At 54.6% G+C, this 15767-nt stretch overlaps 1 protein-coding gene across 3 annotated transcripts; it reads right to left on the reverse strand.

Annotated features, from left to right (window-relative positions):
* Positions 1 to 2530: 2530 nt before the first annotated feature.
* TP53I11 (tumor protein p53 inducible protein 11) lies at positions 2531 to 14958 on the reverse strand. 3 transcript variants are annotated; one of them, XM_049779920.1, is made up of 8 exons: positions 14819 to 14958; positions 6168 to 6259; positions 5373 to 5525; positions 4542 to 4600; positions 4336 to 4384; positions 3935 to 4031; positions 3331 to 3432; positions 2531 to 2956 (listed from the first exon to the last, which is right to left on the reverse strand). In XM_049779920.1, exons 3-8 carry the CDS (start codon positions 5499 to 5501, stop codon positions 2823 to 2825), a joined length of 570 nt encoding a protein of 189 aa, XP_049635877.1. In that variant the 5' UTR covers positions 5502 to 5525; positions 6168 to 6259; positions 14819 to 14958; the 3' UTR covers positions 2531 to 2822. The 3 variants fall into 3 exon arrangements, with proteins under 3 accessions (XP_049635877.1, XP_049635878.1, XP_049635879.1); XM_049779921.1 differs by lacking the exon at positions 14819 to 14958 and having other exon boundaries at positions 6168 to 6370; XM_049779922.1 differs by lacking the exons at positions 5373 to 5525; positions 6168 to 6259; positions 14819 to 14958 and having other exon boundaries at positions 4012 to 4031; positions 4542 to 4581.
* Between the last annotated feature and the right edge of the window lie 809 nt (positions 14959 to 15767).

The raw sequence follows: 15767 nt of genomic DNA on the forward strand, positions 1-15767 counted from the left end.
AGTGATGTCTGTTGCCTGCCAGCCACCTCATCTTGATTAGTAATGTCTGCTCTGGACACAGGTATCACCTGCTCTCCTATCCTTTGCCCTCTTTGGGGCCATGGAAGGGGTCCATTTCATCCTACTGGTTCTGTGCCTACACCTGGCTCCAGGCAGAACTTTGGCCTAAGATCTCAGGCCCCTTCCTGTGCTGCCCACCTGTCTCTTCTGAGACTCAGGGAGAGGAAGCTCAGTGCTTGTTGCCAAGATTTGGATTCACCCTCCTCCCTTGCTCCTCACTACAGTCCCCACCAGCCCCCAAGTCTTCAAATGGGGGCCTTTCCAAGTTGTCTTTGTGCATATCTGCTCAGCAGCTCCACAAATCTTGCCCTGAGTTCCTAATATCCTGGTCCCTGTGGGTACCAGCCCAGCCCAGCCAAAATTGAGTCTGGTCTTCCCCTCACATAGATCTTTCTGTAAAAGAATGACCTGAGTCTGGCAGACAAAATTGGATAAAAGAGCAGGCAAGGCAGGTCTTGGAGTCAAGTTGGGCAGTTTGTCCCCTGCCAGAGGCTCTGAACTCCATCTAGTATTACCTGCCCAGAGGAAGACAAGAACAGCCACTAGCATCCCTCATTCCCTAGCATCCTGTGTGTGACAGGAAGAATAAGTCCCTAAGGAACATTGGTGGCGGGGCTTGAAGTAGATCCAAGCTCTTGTCATCCCCAAGGGCTGTCCAGAGTGTGCTTCTTCCTGCTGCCCTGCTCAACCACTGTGCTCCCATGCTGGAAGAACCTGCATCTCTACTGGGATTATCAGCCCAGATCTCGGCCAGGCTGCACAAGACCATTCCTGGGGGCATAGAGAAGAGATCTGTGTCTGCATCAGTGCTTAGATACAGATCATCATTGGTGCTAGAGGCAGGCTAGGGTCAGGGGTGGTGGTAGGAACACCTCTTTGCCAAGCTGTTCTGACCCTTGCCACCAAGTTTTATGTCAAAAAAGCATCGTGCTAGCCTCACCCAATGGCAGAAGGGAACTGTCATCATCCTCCCTCAACTGCCTTCATGCTTCAACATGGAAAAAGGACCTGAGGGCTCATGGCTGGACCCCCTCGGCCACTTCCTGCTCCCTCCTCTGGGTCACAGAAGCCCAAATAGGGTCCTGAAGGACCCCAATCTCCCGACCTCCCCAGGACCACCCTTCTCTTTGCCCTCTTCCAGTTGAAAGTCTATTTTGAGAGCTGTCCATGGGCCTTGCCTAGATAGCAGAAGCTAATTTATCGCCTTCATTTCTCATGAACGCCCTCCTTTTATATTATGTATCGAGAGTTTTGTAATATAAAACAGGATGTCCACACGGATGCTTTTGCACTGGCTTTTGTGACCATTTCTTACAAAAAAAAAAAGAGAAAGGAGTGAGGAATAAATAGTGATGGGAAGGGGAAGTCATGATTTGGGGGAACGAGAGCAGCCACAAACTGGAAGGGCTGTGCTGTGGCCTTTGGGTATTAACTGGGCCTCCTGAATGTCCCTTGTCATGCCCCACCAGACGGTCTCACCTGGACATGTTTAACCAAGCAGATCAAGGTCGAACCTACCCCACTGGGTTCTGTCTGCTGATACCCTCATTCCCTTCCTATCACCACCCCCAGGCGTGTCCTGCCTTTGTCCAGTGCTTCTGAAAGGAATCATCCAGTCTTGCAGGCTCATTAACCAACTGAGGTCCTGGGGTCTTACGTAGGGCATGGGTTGTGGGAGAGGTGCCCCTTCTATGCCCAGAGAGGGGTGCATGCTGGGCCCTGCCTTAAAACCCAGGCTCCCTCCTGCTCAGACATGGGTCTGGGGTACCCTGGGCTCTATCCAGTGCTTTTCTTAGCACATTACTGGGGCAGTTGACACAACTGCACCAAGCCTCATTCTGCCCAAGTAAGGGGCTGCTTCCCTGACACAGAGGCTGGGAACCAGGGGGCAGGGGAGGTCCCTTTGGAGGGTATGAAGGGGCTGCCTGTGAAATCGTGTCTCCAGTCTCCCCTGCTGAGCTGAAGGGGGCCCTCTCAGGCTGCAGGTTCAGGGCACAGTCCCCAGCATGGGTGGTGGTAAGGGGGCTGGACCACGTGGGCATAGGTCCCCAGTAGGCCTATAAAAAGGCAAGGAACGGTCCCCTATTCTTGCTTCCTCATCTCCAGACCCTTCGCCCCTAATTATCAGTGCATCTATCTGTCAGTTCTCTAAAGGGGGGTGTGGAGGGAGGTCCTGGGGTATCCAGGAACTAGGTGAAGATCATTTAAAGCAAGACCCCAAGAAGCAGGGGGTAGGCAGGGTGGGACCAGGAGAAAGCTACCAATCACAGGCCAGCCCCAATCTTGCCACGCCCTCAGGCTGGGCTGCAGGACAGGGGACAGGGAATGTATTTAAGGGATTCCCTGTTTCAAAGGAAGCCCAGAGAGATTAGCAAGGGACACAGGGTCAAGTTCTCAGGGTTTCCAGCACAGACACAAGCCAAGGTCAGCAGCTCGGCACAAAGTGGGCTGGGGCAGAGGAGCAGGGGTCGGGGGTGGGGGCAGCCACACTTCAGGAGAGGGGCATGTTGGACCGATGCTGGCCCCCAGTACAGCAGCTTGTCCCAAGACACCCCACAAAAGGCAGCGTCACAGTCTGCGGTGAAGAAAGGGGATGTAGGGCCCATCCTGCCCCTACCCAGATCTCCAACCTGAAAGCCCAAGGAGGTGGGAGCACAGGTGTACAGGGGGCGGGTGTAGGGGAGTCCCCGACACAGGGGCAGGGCCCCTTCTGCCTTCCAGGAACCGAAGGGAAAGTGAGGCTACTGCCGCCGCGGGGGACTCTAGATTTTCTTGGGTCTCCGGCCCACTTGGTAGTAGTAGTACACACTGATGGCCACGAAGAGGAGTCGGCTGGCGAGGAGCAGCAGGACACCCAGGGATACCAGGCCCGTCTCGGCCAGCGTGGCGGTGACCACTGTGAGAGAGGCAGGGGACTATGGTCAGAGACACAGCAACACCTCCCACCAGGCCTGGGGATTATCCATGCAGACAGTCCCTATAGGGCTGGGTAGGGAAGGGTAGGACAGGCGATGAGAGCTTGCATGGCTATGAAAGTGTGTGCATGGGGAGGCTATGTGTGTGCAGAGATACAAGTGCATGCATAGAGAAGCTACATTCATGTATGAGGACATGCATGCGTGAGGAAGCTGTAAGCATGTAGGGGCTGAATAGTCAGGTGTGCACCCCCAGGTGTCCAAGAATGCAGCCCAGCCCAGCCATCAATCACCACTTCCATCAGGTTTTCTGCCTTTCCTGGAATCCCTTCCCCATCCCAGCCTCATTGCTTACCCAAGAACTGGACTCCAAAGTAGCAGGCTTCCGTGAGCAGACTCCATCGAATGATGACCTTCTCGGCGGTGTAGAGTGCATTCCACATGATCAGGGAGATGCCTGGGGAGATAGGAGCAGCTGAGCTACCTCACCCTCCCCGTATCCTGGATTTCTTCCTGGCTCAGCTACATTCAGTCCCTGTCCCCTCACCTGCAGGATTCAGTCCTCATTCTTAGAAACGTCCAAAAAACAGCTCCCTGACCGCAATCTTGGCTGATCATGGAAAAATAATCTTATATCGTGTGTGTGTGTGTGTGTGTGTGTGTGTGTTTGTGTGTGTGTGTGTGTGTGTGTGTGGTTGAGCCGTACCCAGGGATATTCAAGGATTCTTCCTAGCTTTGCACTAAGGAATCACTCCTTAAGTGATTAGGTATCTGGCTAAGCAAACTCACGCATGCACTGGGTGTATATTACCCATGGCCACCAGATGGCAGCATAGAGCCATCAACTTGGGCTCAGTCGCTGGTAAGCGTCAATCAGCAAAGAAGGGTCAACCAGGAAGAAGTGCTTGAAAGTCCCCCTACCTCTGACCCCAGCTTGCACCAGCCCTGTGGACACTCACTGAGAAGAGCTCCTCCATAGAGGCGAATGGGAGTCTTGCTGGTCACCTGGACTCCATCAAAGACGGCATCATAGAGCTGGTCAGGGACTGCAAGGGCCTGCGGAGACGGGGCTCAGCAGAGCGATGCCAGGTACTTCCTCCCCCCAAGAACAGGGGTGGGGTCCCTGGACTGTCCAGGTGGGGCTCTTCATGACTCACCTATCCCTCCATGACAGGACATAAGGTGTGGGGGTTCCCAAGAGCAAGGAGTGGAGATCAGGGACCAGAGCACAGAGGGGATGGGGAGCAGCTTGAGGCAAGAAGGGAACACCTTCACAACACACACACACACACACACACACACACACACACACACACACACGAGTAGACTCAGGGGAAGGGCCCAGGAGTGTGGGACGCACCATGATGGCAATGCCGGAGAAGAGCACAGCGGACACGAACTGCCAGACCCTGGGAGGAAGGAGACAGGACATGGGGGTCACATCAGCCAGAGCCCTCATTGTGCCCCCTGCCCCTGAACCCTCCCCTGTCCAGCTCAGATATCCAGGTTTGGTGTACCCTTCCCCAAAACCCTGCCCCCATCACCAAAACACAGGCCAGTACTCACCTGAGCCCCAAAGGCTCCCGAACAGCGAACTTGGTCTCATTACCCAGGACTTGGCTAATCTATGTAGACAGAGCAGTGAGGCCAATCAGGGGGTTTGAGGGATATGGAAGCAGTTCTCAGCACCCCCTACTTCAGGAACCCCCCCTGCATACCACTGCCAAGTCCCAGTCACAAAAGCTGGGGGAAATCTTATATCGTGTGTGTGTGTGTGTGTGTGTGTGTGTGTGTGTGTGTGTGTGTGTGTGTGTGTGTGTGTGTGTGTGTGTGTGTGTGTGTGTGTGTGTGTGTGTGTGTGTGTGTGTGTGGTTGAGCCATACCCAGGGATATTCAAGGATTCTTCCTAGCTTTGCACTAAGGAATCACTCCTTAAGTGATTAGGTATCTGGCTAAGCATACCACTGCCAAGTCCCAGTCACAAAAGCTGGGGGAAATCATGTAGACATGACCCCCACCCCGATCCAAACAGCAAGGGGAGTTGAAAACACAGTGGCTTGGAAGCCAAGTTCTACCAACCTGAGGTGTGGCCTTGGTTACCACTCTAGCCTCAGCACCCCCTGTTTAGCACTGAGGATCTGAACCCACATCCCCTCCCCCTAGAGTGAATGAAGGATCCAAGAAGACTCCTCGGCAATTGCTGCAGTATTGAGCACGAAATAAACCCTCAATTAATTCTAATGAGCCACATTCACTTTCGTTATTATTCCCCTGCTGTCTTTACCACCAAGACTAAGTGGGAAGGATGCTCATTTCTGGGACACCTGCAGCTCTTGGGACTTCAGTGGCTTCCCCTCCCAACCCGGGCACCCCACTCCTGCAGTGTCCTGCCCCCACCTTGGAGCGGTGCACCTCCCCTTCGTCGTCCTCCCCACCCACGCCGAGTATCTTGCGGGTCTTCAGGCGGCTCACGAGGTCTGTCTGGCTGTGCTTCTTCATGAGCGGCGGGGGTGGTGTGGCTGCCATCTCGACCCAACCTGGAGCCTGTCCCTGTGGGAGAGCATTGGGGAGAGGCAGCTTCAGGCCTGGAACCCCCAGCATGGGCTCCAATTCTCTGGGAGGGGGAGCCCCAGCAAGTGGGAACCCCTAAAGACAGCAGTGCATCTACCCCAACTCAATAGGATAGAAGGATGGGACTTCCCTGCCTGTCAATCTCAGCTTTCTTGTTTGTAAAATGGGCCAGACAGAGGGTCCCAAGGCCCTGCCAGTTTACTGTCTAGTTTGAGTAGACATGGTACCCACTGGTGACCAGGGGGCAATTCATCTTGCAGTGGGCAGTGGGTGAGGCCCCTAAAGACTGTGGGGCTAGGCTGGTGGAGAACTTATAAGGGTGGGGTCCACTCTAAATCGACGTGCCAGTAAGTGAAGGGTCCCTGATTCTGGGACCCAAACCCGCTCCCCACTCCCTAAATTAATGACCAGATGCTTCCTGTGACAGGACAATCTCTACCCACAAAACTCCCTTAAATCACGAAGATCCAAGAACGGGGGCCAGAAACCAAGGGCACGAAGTTCCACTGGCTGGGGGGGGGGTGGGCAGGGCTCCAGTTCCAGTATGATGCCCCTGTTCTTGGCACCCAGAGCCTCCCTCCACCCCAGGTCTGCCTTGATCCCCGCCCCTACCAACGACACCTGGGCCAGGGGTTGGCACTACGTAGGTCGATGGAAAAGTAGAGATGAGCCACGCTCGACTGCAGCAACCACACTTTCAGTGGGCAGGACACCTGTGGAGAGATCAGAAACACCCTGCTGAGACTTCCTGGAAGCTTCTACAACCTGGCCCCTGGGTTCCTCTACCCATAGCCGCTCTGCAGTGGGCACAGTTGATGCCATTGTACAGACGTGGTCCCACCCCACAACTCAACAGCTCATTCCCACCAGAAATCACCAGAACACTCCCCTCCACAGGGCAGGAAGTTCTCAACCCCACCCCATTAATTAAAAGCCAAGACCCAGAAGCTCCCAGCTTAACATTAACCCAGATCTGACTGGCCACCCTGGCAGGCCACAGCCCTGGTCCCTGTCGCCCCAGTGCCTCACCCTCCCAGGCACATCAGAGCCATCAAAGCTTTGGAACAGAGGCCCAAACGGTGCCAGGTTGGCACCAAGTGGTTTTAAACTAAATAAAGCACCAACTGAGGACTGGGTAAAAAAAAAAACAGCAAAAATTAGAATCAAAGCCCCCCTCCATTGTAGACTGGGGTATCTGAGCTATCCCATAATCAAACACACATATACTTGTACACACATAAACACGTGTGTATACTTCCACAGTGCAATACAACATATATGCATATACACATGTGTGTGCCCACTAATGTACACGCTTGCACACTCTTACACATTCATAGCCGCACACACTTGTACACACATTCACACACACTCCCTCCCTCTGGGGATGCCAGAGGCAAAAAGGAGACAGCCAGGATACCGAGCCAACACCAGGGTCAGCCCAGAGTTTTGGGGAGTGGCCACAGGACGGCCCCTCAACCACTCCACCCTTGCTTATCACTGCCCCAAGAATCCAGACAGACAGATGCATTCACCATCGGTTGTCCTCACAAACCCGTGAGAGCCAGCGCCGTCTTTCACTCCCAGTCTGCCTCCTATTCCTGCATCCTTTTTCTTTACCTGCCTCCCTTCAAACTGAGCATTTTCTGCCAGGCATGTATGCAAGACTGTGGTGTCCCCCAAAACCCTGCTGTCCCACCCCCACCCACCCCCACTCTGGCTTTTGCTGGCCTCTGACAGCCACTGCCCGGGTCTTGCAGCCTGAGGACTCTCAGAACACAGACCCCTCCGGAGACCAACCCCTTGCATGGGAGGTCTGTACCACCCAAGTCCCCTGAGCAGGCCAGTGGTCACTTGTTGGAGCAGGTGGAGGAGTAGAGGGGCATTCTCAGCCCACCAGACACATTCTCCCCAGTCTGGGCCCTGACAGTGAGGGGCATGTCCTGCTGGCGCCTCTAAGGGCCTCGATAGATTTCTCCCCACCTGGGGGCACCCAGGGGTCCGCCCAGAGAGACTAGAAGAGGATCAGGAAAGGACCCCAGTGCAGGACTATGCTAACCTCCTCCCCCCCCCCCACACACACCCAGTCATTAGTCCTCACCCTGAATTCTGGGGTAGCAATGCCCCAAGCAAGGCACAGGGCTGGGCAGACTCAGAGTTGAGACCAAATGTTAAGTCTGACGGCCCCAAAGGATGCAGTGGGTGGGGTATAAGGGTGTGAGCTCTAGGGCTGCAGGGGTGCAGGAGGGGAGGAGATTCTGTCCTCAAGCAGGAAGTGAGGCCATGCCTCACCTGGAGAGACTCTGAAAGGGCGGAGCTGAGGGTTGTATGTGTCCTGGACTGAAGGGAGAGAACTAGAGGTTTGAAGCACTAGAATCCTGTCCCTGACTTCAAGTTCTGTCCCTGGACGCAGCACATGACTTGGGTGGGCTCTCCATGTGGGTCCTCTCACTGGGGGTCCTGACGACAGGGACTGGACAGAGCTTACATCAAGCCCAGGACCACAGTGTCCCCCGCCTGTTGCCCTCTGTCCCAGCAGCCTTAACTTTGCAGGTGCAAATAAAAGGAACAGTTGCTTCTCTGAGCTTAGGGCTCCCAAAGCCCAGGCTTCAAGCAATGGGATGAAGCTCTGGTGGTTTTGTCCAGTATTCAGAGCCCCAGCAGACCTCTCAGCATCATGGGTCCCCAGAGACTGACCCAGACCTGAAGAAGATGCATCTGGGGGAGGGGCTGGAATCAGAGAGGAGAGGGCACTTCCCACACCACTAAAAAGCTTTGGACTCGGGGCCTCAGAGCCCATCATCTGAGATGTGCCCGACACGCTTGGATGCTGAAGAACCAGCCCAAGGGAGGCAGAGTGGAGAGGATACACGTTAGAAGTTAACATATGGGGCCGGAGAGACAGCATGGAGGTAAGGCATTTATTTTCCTTGCATGCAGAAGGTCAGTGGTTTGAATCCTGGCATCCCATATGGTCCCCCGAGCCTGCCAGGAGCGATTTCTGAGCATAGAGCCAGGAGTTAACTCCTGAGCACTGCCGGCTGTGACCCAAAAACCAAAATAAATAAATAAATAAATAAAGTTACATGCACAGCAGAAATACAAGTTAGAAAATAAGTGCAGAGCAGAGATACAGGTTAGAAAATACAAGCAAAGTAGAAATACAGGTTAGAAATTAAGTGCAGAGCAGAAATACAAGCTAGAAAACACTAGCAGAGCAAAGGTACAGGTGAGAGGAGTGCTGGGTCCTGGGATGGAAGCTGGTTCAGGCCTGCAAGGACCTCCTGGCCCCTAATGCCATCTCCCAGCCTGCCTCCTGCAATCAACCCAGAAAATGTGTGTGTGAGATGTATATATGTGTTTGGAGTATGCATGTGGGTGTATGTGTGTGTATGTGAGTGTATGTATGTGTGCTTGAGCCTATGTGCATGTTTGTGTGTTTGGAGTGTGTGTGTGTATGTGTGAGTATATGTGTGTGTGCATGCCCTATGGAGGGGATAGATGATCCAAAAAGAAATTATATGTGTTGGATGTGGATGTCTGAAGAAGTATGTATGTGTCCTCTGTATGTACGCACACGCACGCACGCGCACACACACACACACACACACACACACACACACACACACACGAAAGGCTTTAAAGCCGGACCCTACAAGTACTGAGCTCCAGCTGCTCTCCCACTACAATGTTTGGGGAGTCCCTGCAGGTGCTTCTGCTGAATCTTTCCAGACTCCAGCCTCCTTTGGGTTAAATCTCTGAAACTGGGCAGGACCAGGGCAAGGCTGGGGGAGCTGCATTGTTCTGTTATCATGTTGGTGCAAAATAGCTGGAAACAAGGTCTGGGCAGGGCATTAGCATGAGGCCGGCCCATAGAGACAAAGCAGAGACTTTCCAACCCTCCCAACCCGAATGGGGGACAGGGCGTGTGTCCGGGAGAGTCGAAGGGGCTCATTCCATATCTCAGTCCATTGATCTCTTCCTGGGCAGCCTCTGGAGCAAGATGAGATCTGATACCCTCCCTACCCCATCCTCAGACCTTTGGCAGGACAAGAACCACTTGATGAGGGGCATATTTGGGGACCAGGCCAAGCGATCTGCATTTAAATGTGGAACTCCATGCTATGGACCTGTGAATAGTCTAAGGATGAGATTTTCTAGGTTGTGGAGAAACTGAGGCTCAGAGGAGAAGCAGGATCCAGAAGTTGTGATTAACTGTTTTACTGGCCTCACCACCAAGACCTGAAGTGGGGACCAGTTTAGAGAGGCTCTCAGGGTCAACCAGAAGAGGCTGTCATGTTGGGTGCCCTTTAGGGAGTCCCTTAGAGCTAGCATCATCATCCCAAAAGCTGGGCTGCCCTGATCAGCCTCCTCCATGGGCCCAGTGTCAAGGCCTGCACCTGCTCTTGGTGTCAGTTAGCTGCTGCAAAGGGCAGAGGGAATGACAAAGCAGGACTGGTGGATGCGCATGAGGGGGGGTGAGTCCCCTCCACAAAGCTCTGCAGTCCAGAAAGGGGTTCACTGTCCCATTTCCAAGAATCTCCAGGAACAGGGGCTGGCAGTAGAGGCTTTGTAGAGACAGCTGGGGAAGCCGTGAGTCACACCAGGCTGAGATAGGACAGGAAGGGGGGGTCACAGCCACTGTGGCTGTCACCTGCCTGCAAAGAACCAGCCTTCTACATTGGGGAGATTCAGGTCCTCCTCTGAAAACAAGCACATCTGGAATTGGTGATGTCTGTGTGTGTGTGTGTGTGTGTGTGTGTGTGTGTGAATGGCAGGTTTAGCACAAGGTCCCAGCCCCCCACCCTCTTGCCTCAATACAAGTTAACTGTCATCTGAAGGTGCCCAACTCCCAAAGAAGCAGCGGAAAGAAAGGACTTTCAGGGTGTTTGCCTTGCACACGGCTGCCCAGGATGGACCTTAATTCTGTTCCTGGCGTCCCTTTTGGTCCCCTGAGCCAGGAGCGATTTCTGAGCTCATAGATAGATAGAAGTAACTCCTGAGCATCACAGGGTATGGCCCAAAAAAAAAAAAAAAAACAAAAAAAGGGGGGGGGCTTTCATTACAAATATCCCCAACTTTCAAGGACAAAACAAAACTCACTGGCCCAGAGAGATAGCATGGAGATAAGGCGTTTGTCTTGCATGCAAAAGAACGGTGATTCGAATCCCAGTATCCCAAATGGTCCCCGAGCCTGCCAGGAGCGATTTCTGAGCGTAGAGCCAGGAGTAACCCCTGAGTGCTGCCGGGTGTGACCAAAAAACAAAAACAAAACAAACAAACAAAAAAAACCCCTCACAAATATCCTTCCTGTATTGCCAGGAGAAAAGGGCAAAGCAGAGTTAGGTGAAGGTACCCAGGCAGGTTGGGGACACACCCTGCGGTTTGCTACGTGTCAGGAGGGTCCCACTCTGGAATGTCTCACATCACTTCTCAGAAGTTCTTGGGGGTTAGTGGGAGGCTATAGTCACTTACAGACATACAGAAGAACCTGGCCTCTCCCTGAGACTGAGCCTTCCCGTTGGCTCAGAGCCCATGGCAGAGCCCTTGAAGGTGTCTGCCGCATCCTGATCCTATCCAGCCAAAATGTTGAGGACCACAAGGCCAGAGGTCTGTTTTTTTTTTTTTTGGGCCACACCCGTTTGACGCTCAGGGGTTACTCCTGGCTATGTGCTCAGAAATCGCCCCTGGCTTGGGGGGACCATATGGGACGCCGGGGGATCGAACCGCGGTCCGTTCCTTGGCTAGCGCTTGTAAGGCAGACACCTTACCTCTAGCGCCACCTTCCCGGCCCCTGTTTTTGGTTTTTTTTTTTTTTTTTAATACAGCAAACTCTAGGGCCAGAGAGATAGCATGGAGGCAAAGCGTTTGCCTTGCATGCAGGATGGTGGTTCAAATCCCGACATCCCATATGGTCCCCCAAATCTGCCGGGGGCAATTTCTCCTGGCATAGAGCCAGGAGTAACAAAACAAAAGACAGCAAGCTCTCTGACCCCCACCTCCAGGAAGCCGTGCAGGAACTAAGGCAGGAGAATAGAAGGATCATTTCCTTGAAGGGGTTCCCTACGGGGATCTGCCCTCCCTGGAGAAGTCAGGGAGGGCACCAGAGCAAGCAGAACCATAATCCAAGGCATATATGCTTGCTCACCTTGTCTGCAGCTTCATGGCTAACAAGGGTCACCACTCAAAAATGTGACCCTCCCTTCAGCTGCCTGGCCTTGGGCGCAAGGAAGAAGTCTTTCTGGGCCTCAGTTTTCTGGTCTGATAAATGGGTCTACTGGTGCCACCTCCCTCCCCAGAAGCCCAGATGCACAGCTGGCATCTCAAACTCTCAAACCGCACCTGGTTGGTAGCAAGCATGCTAGTCACATGGTGCTTGTTTTAGAACAGAGAGATGCAACTTTCCTTTGCTTCTGCTTCCTCTCAAGCACACAATCTTTAGTGTGGGTCCCTTCTAGGGTGATCTATGTGGGTATAGCATGGACACTTCTAGGGTGCGGAGGTTCACTGTCAGAAGGAAATGGGGAAGGAGAGAAGGGAGAAAGTGTCCATGCTGGCAAGTCTGCAGGACCCCAGAAGACTGTGAGTGGAGAGGACAGTCATATGAAACTCTGGGGGTATTAAAGCTGAGTGGCACCTCGCCATGACCTGGGCACACCCTAACTGTGGATGAATGAACGGGGTTTGAGGTGCACGGAAAATGTTGGCAGGCCCTGCCTGAGCAGTGGCTGGGGTTCCTAAGGCACATCCTGGGGCAATCACCTGACTCTGAGCATCTCTTTCCTGCTCTGCAGAGAGACCCCGCCCCTTACCAGCAGCCTTATACCCCATTTCCAATCCCCTCTCAGCCTGGTTCCCCACTCTCCTGAAGCACAACAGGCTTCTTCCTCACCTGAGAAGGTCTTAGCAAAGAGGCCCTGCAGACGCGGCCCCCCAATACTCAGCTGCCCCTCTCCTTCCCAATACATTCTCTCTGTTGTTTATTTGTTTGTTTTTGTACCATATCCGGTGGTACTCGGGGCTTACTCCAGACTCTGCACTCTGGAATCACTCGTGGTAGGGCTCAGGTACCAAAACCCGGTCAGCCGTGTGCAAGGCAAGTGCTCCACTTGCTTGTACTATCTCTCTGCCCCCACCCCACCCCCCCATACACTCTCTAGCTTGCTTTGGCAGATTCAGTATTTGGTCCTTGTAATCATCAGACCCCGTGAAGGTGAGAATCTTCAAGGTATCACAGTCTTCTGTGCCTCTCACCAGCCTCGGATCAACACGTTGCTTTTTGGCACAGTGTTTGCAAACACTTCGGTTAATAAGCAAATGGAATAAACTGTGTGAATAAGGAGGGTCAGTGTTTATTCCATTTCCTCTTGCCCCCCCCCCCCTCCAGTCACACATCCATAGGCTTGCTAACTCTTTACCAGCCAAGGAGAGAGGTGGTTGGCTGCCAAAGTACTTGGAAAAAGGAGGCAACTGGGTAAGGGTCTGTGGGATAATAGATCCCTGTAGAACAAAGGCTTGAGTAGAAGCTCTCGCTGGCGCTTGCCAGCCTGTCCACCAGGCTGACTCATACCCCCCACTCAGATTTGGGAGGACAGATTCATTAGACAACCTATGTATGGATGGAGAAGCTGAAGCCATGGCAGCGCTGGGAGTGGTCTTGGGGGAGCTGGTGGACCATTTACAAGTGGGATAAAGGAGACTTTGGAGATCCAGTTTGCTTTCCTAGCAAACCAACAAGAAAACAAAACAAAAAAAAAAACCAAAAATAATAACTATGTTTTGCTTTCCTGGAGTGTATAGAACTCTGGCTAGGAAACGCATACCCATTCCTAACTCTAGCAACTCCTGACACCCCTACCCCACCGCGTCCAGCGACCCTGGGACGCGAGGAAGAGAGGACACAGGTCTGGCAGGTCCAGGCGTTTCCCTTGGGGTCCCCAGGGCCACCAGGAAAAAAAACTTTGCGTAAAGAAAATAAACCAGGAAGTTCAAGGAGGTGGGACTGGGGGGGGGGGGAGGACGGGACGCGTGACCGCACCCAGAGCTTCTGCCCAGCTTAAGGAGGGGGAAAGGGGTGTGATCTGGGCCTCCTCCCCCCGCTCCAGCCCCGCCCCAGCCCCGCCCCGGAGCTCCAGCTGCCAGCGAACCCCACCGCGCATGGGGACGGGCGAGCAAACGCCGGGCCGGTGCCCAGCCTTCCTCCAGGGCGGGCTGGGGTGCGCGGTTTCCAGCCACAGACCCCTGCGGCTAGGGCGCATCGGATGTCAAAGGCCCGCCACTGCCACCCCCTTCCTGCGGAGCGCCAGACTTAGCGGAAAAAGTGGGGGGCTTTCTAGCTGCACCTATGCCTCTGCGCTTCGCACCACTGGGGCTAGACAAAAGCTTTTCTTCCTGACCCCCCCCCGAAGCCTTGGAACAAGGGGCTCCCCCCGTCTCCAGCCTGATCCCCTTCTTCCCCAGCCAATGTGTGCTTTGTCTCCCAGTTCCCACTTTTCCAAGACCCCTAGTCGAGGAGGATATGGGGTGAAGGGGAATCCGGGTTGTTCTGACTCCTCGGGGGGGTCCTTCGGCCCAGCCCCTTCACTCTCCATTATCACCACCCACCCCACCATGCAGAAGATAGATGCACCCGGACTTAGGGACAGCAACAACTCCGCCGCCGTGGCTCGCATCTCTGCGGGGGCGAAGAGGGAAGGAACAGGGGGGTTTGCAAGTTTGTGTGGCGACTCCTGGAAGCCAGGAACAATGGAATGGGGGGTAGGGGCCGGGCTGGAAGCTGGGAATGGGATGGTGGGGGTGGGAGTCCCGGGAGAAACTGCTTTCTTCTCCCCCACCCCAAGCTCTGTTTCTTTCTTGCCCTGCGCTAAGCCAAGAACAAGCCCGAGAGGGGAGGCCGAGGGGGGAAATAAATAAACAGTTCCTAAGTGGGAGCACCCGGCGGGAGAGGCGTGCCCAAGGATGGGGAGACGAGGGGGAAGGGAACAGGGCCGAGAGGGGAAACCGAGGCAAGGGAAAGCCTTTCCAAGGGAGCCGAGAAGAAACAAAAGAAACTGCGGGATAGGTTCCAAGGGAAAAGAAAGATCCTGGGATCCAGGGGATCCCCCTCCCCTGGTGCCGGAGGTTCTGGGGATCCCGACTCGCTTGCAAAGGGGGGGGTCCCCGTTGTCCACAGAGGCCCAGGCAGCCGCAGGACACCCCCGCTGCGTTGCGCTGCGCAGCCACCGGCCGGCGGCGGGAAGGTGACGCGCGCGCGGCTGGAAAACACAACTTACAGGTTCCTAGCGCAGGCGGGCACGGAGCTGGCTTGCGGGGGACCCTCGGGCGCCTGGCATGGTGCGAACCCCTCGCCGGGCAGGGCCAGGACAAGGGCCGGGCTAGCTGGACTGCGCTGGGCTCCCTGCGCGGACGTGCTGGTCCCTCCTCTCCGTGCCGCGCACAAGCCAATGGCGCGCCTTCCCCTCCCACGCGCCCGGCTGCCTCGCCCCCGAGGGTGGCCGCTGGGGCGGGCGGGAGAGCTGGGCTGGTTGGCTGTGGGGGTGTGAGGTGGGGGGGGACTAGGATCCCCGTCTCCCTACCCGGGGTTTTCTTAGGAATCACCTGCGGGGGGCGCAGTCAAGCCCCTAAAAAAGGCGCTGGGGAAGAAGTGTCCAGAAGACTTGGCTGGCAAGTTCTAAAGAGTGTCCACGCCCCCCATGCCTTGGCAAAAAACAACAAAAAATGCTTTTTCTTCTCTCTCCCCTTGCATACTCTAGGGCCAGGACTGTGTCTGAAATGCAAGGGACTCTTTTGGCCCGACACTGTACAAGGGAGAGATAACACAATTCCGGTGGCCCAGCCATCTGCATTTCATCCCTTGGGGGGACCAGGGCTCGCCACGCGCACCACGCGTTACTAGCGCTAACTCATTTGCTTCTCACAACAACCCCTGAGGTCGGCGCCTTGATTCAGGGTTTGCCTGATGACAGCCGTCAATGACTGACGCTGGCTTCCAGCCTAGGCCGCCTTTCTTTCCCCCCTACTCGGAGCAACAGTTGCCAAATAACGTGACACACATCCCCACTTCGTCCTCCGCCCTCCAAGGCAGCCCTAACCATGCTCAAAACTCTATAAACAGCGCTGCCTGCCAGGATCTCCCTAGCAAGAAGCTGGCTTCACTTGTCTTGTTTTGTTTTGTTTTGCTTGTTTGCTTTGTTTGTGGGCCACACCCTGTGATGTGATGCT

Source organism: Suncus etruscus, chromosome 9, assembly GCF_024139225.1.
Source record: "Suncus etruscus isolate mSunEtr1 chromosome 9, mSunEtr1.pri.cur, whole genome shotgun sequence".
Lineage (NCBI taxonomy): Eukaryota > Metazoa > Chordata > Mammalia > Eulipotyphla > Soricidae > Suncus > Suncus etruscus.